This window comes from Ochotona curzoniae, unplaced genomic scaffold (assembly GCF_017591425.1).
Source record: "Ochotona curzoniae isolate NIBS_2020 unplaced genomic scaffold, NIBS_Ocur_1.0 contig_2210, whole genome shotgun sequence".
Lineage (NCBI taxonomy): Eukaryota > Metazoa > Chordata > Mammalia > Lagomorpha > Ochotonidae > Ochotona > Ochotona curzoniae.
Window position 1 is genome coordinate 52,401,486 of NW_024465369.1, and position 12,321 is coordinate 52,413,806.

The 12,321-nt window shown below is 37.2% G+C and overlaps 1 protein-coding gene across 1 annotated transcript in view; it reads left to right on the top strand.

Moving 5' to 3' along the window:
- Positions 1-410: 410 nt before the first annotated feature.
- The window catches only part of CCDC150 (coiled-coil domain containing 150), a 74,969-nt gene continuing 63,058 nt past the window's right edge, over positions 411-12,321 (top strand). Inside the window, exon 1 of the mRNA XM_040971909.1 lies at positions 411-568. Coding sequence (XP_040827843.1) covers positions 411-568 — 158 coding nt within the window. The remainder of the gene's footprint in view (positions 569-12,321) is intronic.

Consider the following 12,321-nt stretch of genomic DNA (forward strand, 5'->3'; position numbering starts at 1 on the left):
AAATTGTAGGGCTTAGTATGTAGCAAATGGTAGCAAGTAGGGTAGTCTACATTATGATGCAATAAAAAACTACTCAACAATATCACTGACTTGCAAACTATGTTCATTACTCACTTATCCTATTCATATGTCACAGATGAGTCATGGCTCTATTACATGTCATCTTCATGTGGGACCCTGGCATATGGAGCAAACTGTACCTGAGTTGTAGTGGATCTCATGGAGAAGGGAAACAAATGATGAACAGGTTGGCACTTAAATCTTCCACCATTATTTAATTGACCAAAGCAGGACACATGACCATGCCTGAGTTCTACAGGGCTGTGATACATAGTCCTCACATTAGAAGGGACAAGGAATAATTTTGAACAACCTAGGACGTTCATTTTGTTGATTGATCTTAGGTGCTTATGGAAACTGCAGTGTGCAGACCAATCCTTTCTCCCACTCACATCAATGCTACAGCTTCTGAAGCATTCACGGTACTTCAGCAAAGGATGAGAATAGTGGAGGAACAGACCAGCTCTTTGAGGAATGATCTAATCATGTTGGACTATGATGACAAAAGGTAACAAAACTATAGTTTGAACATTTATTCTTTACTGCTTAATATAAGGAGTCAACAGTAGTTTAGCTGATGATACAGGTATTTATGAAAGAATTAAGCAGTTTCTATTTGAATGTTGATTAGTTAGAAAATATTTACAAGTTACAGTTGTCATATGTGGTATTTACCAGTGTTTTTACAAGCATGTAGTAACTGAAAGTACTGGAGTTCTTGTAAAATTAGTTAAGATGAAAAGAAACTGTTCCTTTATCATTGATTTGGCATTTGCAGTCTTCCCCCACATCCTTGCCAATATGTATTGTCTTTTGAATTCTGCATGATGGCCATTCTCATACAGAATGATGGAACCCTATTGTGGTTTTATTTACCTTTCCCAAATAGCTAGAGAACTTGAACATTTTTTCATGTCAGCTATTCAGATTTCACATTTTGAAAAGTCCCTGTCGATGTTGTTTTCCTGTTTAACTGGTTGGTTATTCTACTGTGTTTGAGTTTCTGGAGTTTTCTTTAGATCCTAAATGTGAGTCTTCTGTCTGTTGTGTAGTTCACTAGCATTTTCTCCCATTCTGTTGGCTGCTGCTTCACTTCATTGACAATTTCCTTTGCAATGCAGAAGCTGTCTATCTTGATGTAATCTCATTTGCTTACTTTTGTTTTAATTGCCTCAGGTTTTGGAGTCTTTCCATGAAGTCTGCCTGGGTCTGTGTCGTGCAGTGTTGTTGATCTTTTCCTCTAATAATTTGATGGTATTAAGTCATAGTTAGATACTTGATCCATTTAGAGTTGATTTTTGTGCAAGGTGAAAGGTGGGGATGTCTACATGTGTCTTCTGCACATGTAGATTCATTTTTTCCAGCACCGTTGGCTGAGGTGATTGTCCTTTCTCCCTGGATTGATTCTGATTTATTTTCAAAGAGAAATTGGTTGTAGATGTAGGGGTTCACTTCTGGGGTTTCTGTTCTGTTCTGTTCTGTTGATCATCATTTTTTTTTATGCCAGTATCAGGCTGTTTTGCTTGTCCTCTAGTACAAAGTCTGGTGTTGTGATGCCTTGACCTTTGTTTTTGTTATTAAACATTGCTTTAGTTACTCTTTGTGTCTCTTCTGTTTGCATATAAATTTTGGTATAGAACATCATAAGTGTTTTGGAATCTCACTTAATTGTGATTATTGTGCATAGTATGAACATTTTGATGGTACTGATTATGCTAATCCAGAAACATGTCAGGCTTTTCCATGCTTTGAAGTCTGTTTTTTAGTGTTTTGTAGTTTTCATATTAGAGATCCCTCACGTCCCTGGTTATGTTTCTTCTAAGATTTTGAAGTTTTTGCCACAGCTGTGAGTGGGACTGATCTGACAAGTTCTTTCTTGGCCATGGAGTTGTGTATACAAAAGCTGTTGATTTTTATGTGTTGATATTAAGTCCTGCAACCTTGCCAAACTCTACCATCAGTTCCAATAGTCTCTTGGTAGAATCTTTTGGTTCCCCTATATGAAGTATTATGTCATCTGTGAATAGGGATAACTTGACTTCCTCCTTTCCAATTTGTGTCCCTTTGATTTCTTGTCTAATCTCTGGTTAAAAATTCCAGGAATGTATTAAATATCAGTGGTGAGACTGGGCCACCTTTTTCCCATTCAGTGAGATGCTAGCATTGGGTTTTTCTTTGTGTTGAGGAACAATCCTTCCATTCCCAATTTGCTTTAAAATTTTTAGCATGAAAGCATGTTGTGTTTTATCAAATGTTTTCTCTGCATCTATGAGATAATGTTTTGTATTCCTCATTTTGCTAATGTGGATTATTATTTTTGTTCATTTACATATGTTGACCATGTTTACCAGGGATTAATCTCACCTGATCTGGGTTAATGATCTTTCTAATGCGTTGGATTTAATTAGCTAATACTTTGTTGAGCATTTTTGCATGCTTGTTCATCAGGAATAGTGACCAGTAATCCTCTTTTTTTGTATCTTTCTGACTTGAAATTAAGGTGATTGCCTCCCTTTCTATTTTGAATAGATTGTGAAGGATTTGGATTAGTTCTCCTTGAAAGGTTTGGTAGAATTTAGTGGTGAAGCCATCTGGTCCTGGAATTTTCTTAGTTAGAAAAAAATCTTTAATGTTGATTCAGTCTCTTTCCTAGCTAATTGTTTATTTAGGTTCTCAGTATTCTTTTGTCTCAGTTTTAGTAGATTGTGTGTATCCATAAATCCATTTGTTTTGGATTTTCTACCTTACTGGTGTTTGCAGTAATTTCTGACAATTCTTTGTATATATGTGCTATTAGTTATAGTTCCCTTTTCCTCTTGGATTTTATTGATGTTTGTATTTTTGTTGGGCCAAAGATGTATCAATTTTACTAATCTTTTCAAAAATTCAGCTCATTGATTCATTGATCTTATGTATCTTTTTTTGGTTTCAATTTTGTTCTCTATTTCTTATAATTTTGGGATTGTTTTGCTGTTGTATTTCTATTTCCTTGAGATATGATGATAGGTTGTTTATTTGATGTCTTTTCAGTTTCTTTATATAGCACGAATTGCTCTGAACCTCCCTCTTAGGACTACTACTGCTGTGTCCCATAAGTTTTGAGATGTTGTTTTGTCATCTTGATTTGTTTCTAGGAATTTTTCTATTTCCCTTCTGATTTCTTCTGTGATCCATTGTTTATTCAGAAGCATGTTGAATATTTTCTTCAGGGACACCTAAGATGTATAGGCTTGGTTGTTGGATGGTATCACGTAATTCTTGAACTTTGTTTTGTTTTACTCAATTATTCTTTTTGTCTGAGATTTTCCCCAGAATTATCTTCTAGCTCAAAGATTTTTTCTGCTTCAACTCAATCATTAAGGCTTTTCGCTGTATTTTTATTTGGAATACTGCCTTTTAAAAAAAATATTTCAGCTTGCTTTTTCTTCAGAATTTCAATCTCATACTAGAACATTTTATTCATGTTGTGTATAGGTTTTCTTAATTCCTGCGTCTGCTTCTCTTGGTTTTGAGTAGTCTATCATTTTAAAACTCATTTTCAGGAATTTCGTCAGTCTCTTCATATTGGCTTTAATATTGAGGGATTTTTATGCTCATTTTGGGGGAATCATAATGTCTTGTTTCTATGTTTATTTTTTGGTATCTCTGAAAATACTTGTTGGTTTTCTTCTCTGATGGTTTTATCATTAAGTTATAGTTCTGTGGTGGAGTGACCACTTTTTCGGTGAAAATCCAGAGAATCCAGGTTGAGGCTAGGGTATTCGTGCCAGTGCTCAAGTGTGGGATGAGAGCCCAGGGTGACATCTGGAGGGAGTGATCATGACTGTGAAGGTAGCCTCACCTCCTCTCGGTCCTGGTGATCAACACCCTGGGTCTCAGGCACATTGGGTGTCCAGAGACCCAGGTCATGCTGGAATTTCTGCAGACTTTGTGCTCCAGTCTCCTGGAGTCGCATGGAGAAGAGATGGCAATGTTTATTTTGATGCTCAGAGAGCAGAGCAATGTTTCTGGCACCAGCTTCTATGAGTGCTGTGCCTTGGGAAATTTCAACCCTAAGCCTATAGCAGTGTGAAGGGGTGTGTATACCTGCATCTCATGGATGTATAACCCTCAGCCAGTCTGCCAGCACAGAGTCTAAGTTCTCAGGGAGTGCCTTTTTGTCTATGAGAGAATTCCATAGTCACTTATATACACATATATTGGTGAGCACAACAGCCACCACTGACCTTCACTCATCTTTAGGTGACTTTAAAGCTCTGTTGGTCCATGAGGTTGGAGGGGAAGACAAAAGGGGTTCTCAGCCCCCCATGGTGATTTAGGAGCCCCTCACCTCCATCTAGCTGCCAGTCATGGGACCTTGAATTCTGTGATGGGCATTATTGCCTTCAGCACTGAAGATTGTGGTCGGCATGTGAAAATCTGCCATTCTGTCACTTGACTTGAAAATGGCACTGATTTCCTCCTTGGCCCAAGTGCTGAGGTTAGGCTTGCAGAAAGAGATGCTATTCCCTTGCCTCCCAAAGTTCTGGGTTGTTCTGCCACCTGCTGCCATGGCAGTAATCAAGCCAGAAGTTAGTGCTGTTTGCTAGATTCTATGCCAGAAAACATCTGGCCGAAACAACCTGTTCCCACCTGGCTCAGCAAGCTGCAGCCTCCCCCAGCTTTGCAGCGGGCAGCCCCCCAGGAGTTTGTGCTGTCTGCTGCATGACTGCTCTGTCCATATGTCTCCATGGTGTGACTCTGCTGTTGAAAATGTTTCCGCTGCTGGATTCTCCTGAATCTTTCCCTTGGAATGCACCTCCTCAGCCATTCTATCACCTGTTTTCCCTAGTCAATTTCTGCCTGTTTGCTCCCTGATCAGTCCTTTTGAAATTCCTCACACATGACCCTGTTAATTCTACCTAAATTTGTTTGGTACCCTTTAACCAGTTGCTCTGCTCCCCCATCCTTCACGCTTCTCAAACACTAGTGGTAATCTATTCAGAGTAACACTGACTTGCATATATGAGAGAGAAATGCAGTATTTGTTTCTGTCCCTGGTTTATTTCATTTAGCATAAAGGTCTCTACTCCACTAATTTTGTTGCAAATGTCAAGATTAGATGTCATTTTGAAAATTAATCCATTGTGTGAATGTGTGAATGTGTGTATGTGCATACCCCATACATACATAAATGTATACAACCGCGTATTTTCTTTATTCATTTGTTCATAAATGAACATCTAGGTTTTTCCATATCTTAACAGGCTGTGACTTGTAAATATAGGGGTATTAAGAATCTAATATATATGTATGTATATGTACATACATATACATTTATACATTTGGTATGCCCAGTGGGATAGCTGGTTTGTATGGTAGGTTCAGTATGGTAGTTTTCGATATTTTGAGAAATCTGTTTTACTACAGGCTGTACTAATTTGTATTCCCAGCAACAGTGTGTGCATAAGCATTTCATTTCTCCACATGCTCACCAGCATCTGTTATTTTTGTGTTTTTGGTTATAGCCATTCTAACTGTGGTTTGGAATTCCATTGTCTTGGTAGTGATATTGGCCACTTTTCATGTATTTCCTGTTTGTACTTCTACTTGAGAAATGTCTGTTGAGATATTATCCCATGATTTTTTCCTCAATACAGATTTATAAGCATAGAGAACCATCCCTCCCATTCCTGCTTTGCTATATCTGTCTCCTACTATTTGTTCCTAAGTTATTACAATGGTATAGTCATCCATTTCACCATTATAAGATTAACTCTGATATATAAGTGTATCATGATATGGCAAGTATAAGAAAAGGAAGAAAATAAAATAGCATGATATAAAAGTATAACTATAAATAATGGAATCCTACCATTATTCAGGAGTAAAGATATACGCTGTATATATCTATTATTTCCCAGTATGTTGATCACCCTTTTAGAGTGTTTTTCTTTTCTTGTGCTGTGTGCTGGTTATCACATATCAGAACATATGATATTGTCTTTCTGGGACTGACTTATTTCACTAAGCATTATTTGCAGCTTTGTCCATTTTGTTAAAAACCTTAAGATTTCATTCTTTCACATGGCTGAGTAATATTCCACAGAGTAAATGTCCTGCAATTTCTTTATCCATTCATCTGTTGATGGCATCTGGGTTGGTTTCATGTCTTACATATTATAAATTGTGCTGCTATAACTGTCGAGTATATAGCACATAACTGTTTCATATGCAGAAATCATTTGTTTTGGATATATTTCCAGGAGTGGGATGGCTGGGACACATGGTGGATATGGTTTCAGTTGTCTGAGGAATCTTATTCACTTCCATAAGTTTACATTCTCAGCAACAATGAATTAGGATACCTTTTCTCCTTACCATACTTGCCATTAATTATTGTTTATCAATTTCTGCATGTAGGCTGTTCTCACTGGAATTAAATGGAACCTCATTGTGTTTTTGTTCATGTTTCCCTGATAGCTAGGGAACGTGAGCATTTTTTGATGTCGGTTAGCCATTTGGATTTCTTATTTTGAAAAATATTTCATGTCATTTTCCAATTTCTTAACTGATTTCTTCTGCTGTTACTGGTTTCTGGAGTTCTTTATACATCTAGATATTACTCCCCTATCTGCTGTATAGTTTATAAATATTTTCTACCATTCTGTTGGTTGTCTTTTTAGTGACCATTTTTCTTACAGTAGAGAAGCGTCTTAGCTTGGGATTATCCCATTTGTTTTTGCTTTAATTGTTTGTGCTTTTGGTGCCTTTGTAAGAAGTCTGCCTACACCAATGTCTTGCAGAGTGTTCCCAGTGTTTTCCTCTAGTAATCTGATGGTGTTGGATAGCAGGTTTAGATCTTTGCTCCATTTAGAGATGATTTTCTATAAGGTAAAAGGTTTTGTGTTACTTCTGCAAGTATATAGCAAATCTTCCTGGCATCATTTGTAAAATGCACTATTCTTTCTCTGTGGGTTGATTTCAGTTTGCTTGTGAAAAATTAGCTGGCTGTGGATTTTTGGGTTCATTTCTGGGTTTTCTTTTCTGTTCTGTTGATCTTTGTATTTTTGTGCCAATATCAGGCTGTTCTGGTTACTTCTGCCATTTAGTATATCTTGAAATCTGGTGTAGTGATATCTCAGATGTTGTTTTCATTATTTAAAACTGCTTTAGTTCCCAGCGCAATAGCCTAGTGGCTAAATCCTTGCTTGCATGTGCTGATATCTGTATGTGGGTGCTGTACCACTTCTCATCCAGCTCTGTGCTTGTGGCCTGGAAAGCAATAGACAATAGCCCAAAGCCTTGGGACCTTGCACCCACTTGGGACACCCAGAGGAAGCTCCTGGCTCTTGGCTTTGGATCAGCTCAGCTCCAGCTGTTGTGGCCACTTGGGGAATGAATGAACCAGTAGGTGGAAGATCTTTCTGTCTTTCCTCTCTGTGTAGAGAGAATTAAAAACTGGTTTAGCTATTCAGGGTGTTTTGTGTTTCAATATGAATTTTAGCATTACTTTTCTTAGCTCTGAGAAGATTGTTGTTTAAATTTTGATTGGAATCCTGTTGAATTTGCAGATTACTTTCTATGATATGGATATTTTAATGATGTTTGTACCGGTCTACAAACTTGGCAGATTTCTTTTGGTGTTGAGAAGTCTTCTATTTATTTCTCAAATCTTTTGTAGTTTTTACTGTATAGATCCTGCACCTTCTTGGTTATGCTTATGCCAAGGTATTTAAGGTTATTTTTTCCTGCTATTGTGATTAGGCCTGATCTTAAGATATCTTTCTCAGCCATAGAATTATTGGTGATACTAAGGCCATTGATTTATGTGCCTTGAATTTTGTATCCTCGTTTTGAACTTGCCATGTTCTTTTAGGAGTTCAAGTAACCGCTTAGTAATTTTTCGATTCCCCTATGTAGAAAACCATGCCATGTGCAAGCAGGGATATTTTGACTTCTTCCTTTCCCATTTGTATTCTTCTGGTTTTTGTTCTGATAGCTCTGTCTAGGACTTCAGGTACTGTATTGAATAGCAGTGGTTAGAGTGACCGTCTTTGATTCCAAACCTAGTGGAAATGCCTCCAGCTTTCCCTCATTCAACATGATGCTGACATTGGCTTTTCCCTATTATTGCCTGGATTGTGTTGAGGAGTGATCCTTCTATGCATAATTTCCTTAGGGGTTTTAGCATGTTAGGATGTTGAATTTTTATGGAATGTTTTCTCTGCATCTACTGAGATAATCATGGTTTTTATTTATTTTGTTGATGTGGTGTTTCACATTTATTGATTTGCATGTGTTGGACCATCCCTGCATGCTTGGGCTACATGAATGATCTTTCTAGTATGTAAAATTCAGTTGACTAGTATTTTGTTCATTCTGAAGCATGCTCTTTAGTCGACCAAATGATTGTGTGTTTTCTGGTGTTTCTTGACTTGCTGGTTTCCAGCTTCATTCCTGGGTGATCTGAAAAGGCACCAAAAAAACAAAAACAAAAACAAAAAAAACAACAAAAAAAACCCTCTTTTTGAAGTGCTGAGGGTTATTTTATAGCCTTTTATGTGGACTATGCTGGAAAAACTTCCATGCACTGATGAAAAGAGTATTTTCTGTGTTTGTAAGATAAACTGTTCTGTAGATATTGATTGAATTAATTGGATCTATGGTGTAAGTTATCTCTATTGTTTGAGTTTCTGTCTGGTCAGTCTATCCGTTAACGATAGTAGTGTTGAGAACCCCCATCATTAGTGTATTTGAACAGTTGTCTCCTTTTAAATTCATTAATAATTGTTTTACAAGTGCCAAGTGTCCTGGCATTGGGTGCATATACATTTACAATAGGCATTTCTTCTTGTTTAATGTGTCCCTTGATCATTGTTGTGTCCTTACTAATTTCTTTTAATGCTTTTTGTGTTAAAGTCTAAATTATCCATTATTAGAGTGCTACAGCTGCTCATTTTTTCCTTTCAGTGGCCTGGGATATTCTTTTCCATCCTTTCACTTTCAGTCTATGTGTATCTTTGTCAGTGAGAGATATATTTCTTGTAGGCAGCAGATAGATTGATCTTGTTTTTTGACCCAGTTCACTAGTCTATCCTTTGCTTGGAGAGTTTTGACCACTTGCCTTCAGGGTTAGTATTAGAAGTTAGCCATTAGTCCTATCATTTTAACATAGATTTTTGCATTGTTTTACAATTCTTTTGCAGTTTTACTGAGATGCTCTCTACTTGTCTTCCTTAGTTAAGGTGGATGTCATTGTCATTTTCTATATGTAGCACAGCTTAAAGCATCATTTATTTATATGGCTGGTTGGTTAAAGGCCTATTCTTTCAATATCTGTTTTGGAAGGCCTTTATTTCTTTCTTATAAGAATGAAAGCTTTCTTGGGTTTGCGATTTCTTTGTTTTGAGACCTGGATTCTATCCCTCCATTTTCTCTGGCCTGTTGGATTTCTGTTGAAAGACCAGCTGGGAGTCAGATTGGAGATCCTCTCTGAGTTGTTGTTTCTAATGCACATTTAAGTATTTCACTGTAGAAAACTTGATATTTTTTACATCAAGTTGAGAGGATCATTTCTGGCTATGTCTGTTTGTGATTCTCTGCACTTCCTGTGTTTGGATACCCCTTTCTCCATATTATCATTTCATTGAATACACCTCCAAATCCAGTCTCTTTCCACATCTCCAGGAACTCCTAGGACATGTATATTTAGTCATTTGATGGGATCTTTTAATTTGTGAAGTATTTTTGTTTTAGTTTTACTTAATTCATTAGTTTTTTTTATCTAAGCTTTTTTTTTTTTCAAGAATTGCCTTCTAGATAAGAGATTCTTCTGCCTCACTTATTCTGTTAAGGCTTTCATTATATTTCTTATTTTTGATATTGAAATTGAATTCTTCATTTCTAATTTAGTTTGTGTTTATTTTGGTTTTCTTATTTTTGTGTGAGAGAGCATTCACTTCTTATGGATTTTCTTAATTCCTGCATCTGTTTCTCATTGTTTTTGAAAAGGTTTATAGTTTTTAAAATTACTTTTCTGGCATTTTCTCAATATCTTTATCTTCCTATTTCATGAGTGAAATAAGTTTTTGCTACTTTGGGGATGTTATGTTTACTTTCTTTTCCCTACTGTTTGTGTATCTTCTTTTACCTTGGACATCACAATACAGGTTAGTGGGTATTCTTAGGTTCATTTTATTTTTGAGCTACGTTGCTGTGATTCTAAGAGTAACTCATCCTTTAGAAGGGATATGGTGGTGGGTGCTTAGCGGGAACCTTGCAGTCGGGTTGGTTCTCTGAATGGTTCAAGTGCATGGGCGCCTATGTCCGTGTTGGAGACTCAGATGCAGTTCCTGACTCTGACTTCAATCTAACCCAGTCCGAGCCATTGCAGTTATCTGAGGAATGAGCCAGTGAATAAAAGATCTGTGTGTCTTCTTCAGTCTCTCTGTAACTACCTTTTTAAAGAATCTGTAAATATAAAAGGAATTCCCTAAAAGTGCCTTGTAACCTCTTCCTCTTGAAAATTTCATAATTCTTTATATTGTATTTTTGAGTGGGTGTAATGTGTTTTGGTGAAGATCTTCTCTGGTTATGTCTGCATGAGGTCATGTGGATCTCCTGGGATGTCCATTATTTCCTGCAAATTTGGGAAAAAATTTTAAGCTGGCTCCTAGTTTTGGTTTGGCCCTGCTCCAACTTCTGCAGCCACTTGGCAGTGAACCAGTGGCTGCATGATGTCTGTTTGTCCTCTCTTTGTAACTTTGCCTTTCAAATAAAAAAAAATCTTAAAGAATTTTCATTGTACAGATCTTCCTCATCATTAATTAGTTTCTAATATATTTTATGTGAATGTATGAGATAATTAATTTCCCTTGTTTTTCATTTTTTGAAAAACTACTAATTTGAAAGCCAGAGTTGGGCCCAGCAGCGTGGCCAAGCAGCTAAAGTCCTCACCTTAAACATGCCGGGATCCCATATGGGCGCCAGTTCTAATCCCGGCACTTTCGCTTCCCATCCAGCTCCCCACTGTGGCCTGGAAAAGCATTCAAGGATGGCCCAATGCTTTGGGATCCTGCACCTGTGTGGGAGACCTGGAGGAGGTTCCTGGCTCCTGGCTTTGGATCGGCGCAGCACCAACTGTCACACTCACTTGTGGAGTGAATCATCAAATGGAAAATCTTCCTCTCTTTCCTCCTTTCTATATATCTGCCTTTGTAATAAAAATAAATAAATCTTAAAAAAAAATTACAGAGAGGGCGAAAAAACCCACAAAGAGAGATTTTCCAAATACTTGTTCACTCTCCAGATAGGTGCATTGGCCAGACCCAGGCCAGGTTGAGTGAAAAAGCAAAGAATCAAGAGTCTCATCTGGATCTACCACATCAATTCAGAGTCCCAAGAACTTGGGCTATCCTCCATTGTTTTCCTAGGCCACTAGCAAGGGACTGTATTGGAAATGGAATAGCCAGAATCTGAATCTGTGCTCATATGGGATTGTCGCATCATAGGTGGTGGCTTTCTTATTTGCTGTGCTGTAGTACTTGTCCTATACATATAGCCTACAGTTGATAAAAGTTAATTTGTTCTTTTTTTCTTCATTTCTTTCTTTTTTGCTGCTTAACAAGCACAGCTGAGTGATGTGATGAGTATTGGCTTTTTATCCTGTGGCTTTACTAAATTTGTGCTAGTAGCTTTTAGTGGAGTCCTCAGGTTTTCTGTAAATTTATCTAGACAAGTGAGACAGTTGCATTTATTTAAATACATTCTTATTTCTTATATAATTGCTTAACTGAATGATGAGTGGAAGTAATGAGAGTAGTTATCTTTGCCTTGTTCCTAATCTTGCTGGAAAAGCTTTGATACTTTACCGTGGAATATGATAGTAGTTGTGGGCTTGTCACCTATGACCTTGATAGTTTTGAGGGACATTCCTTCTATATCTAATTTTAAAATTATTGTCATGAAAATTGTTGAATTTTTTCAAATTCATTTTCTGCTTTTGTTGAAACAATTGTATGTGTTTTACTTGTCAATGTTCTGAAGCAGATAAGATAGACAGCAGACTTTTAAATTGTGGTGTGGAGAGGTTGGGTTTTTAGATGTGTGTTTTGGTTCCTTCTATCCTCAGGATTAATCTAAGAGCAGGCATTTATTTCCTGCTGTCTTAGCACTAAGCCTGTACTTTGATTCATTCAGACTATACCTTCCTGGTGAAGGGGGCCAGGTGGAGGGACTGCTTGACTTTGTTTTCTGTGGTTCAGGGAGAGCAAAGAATGC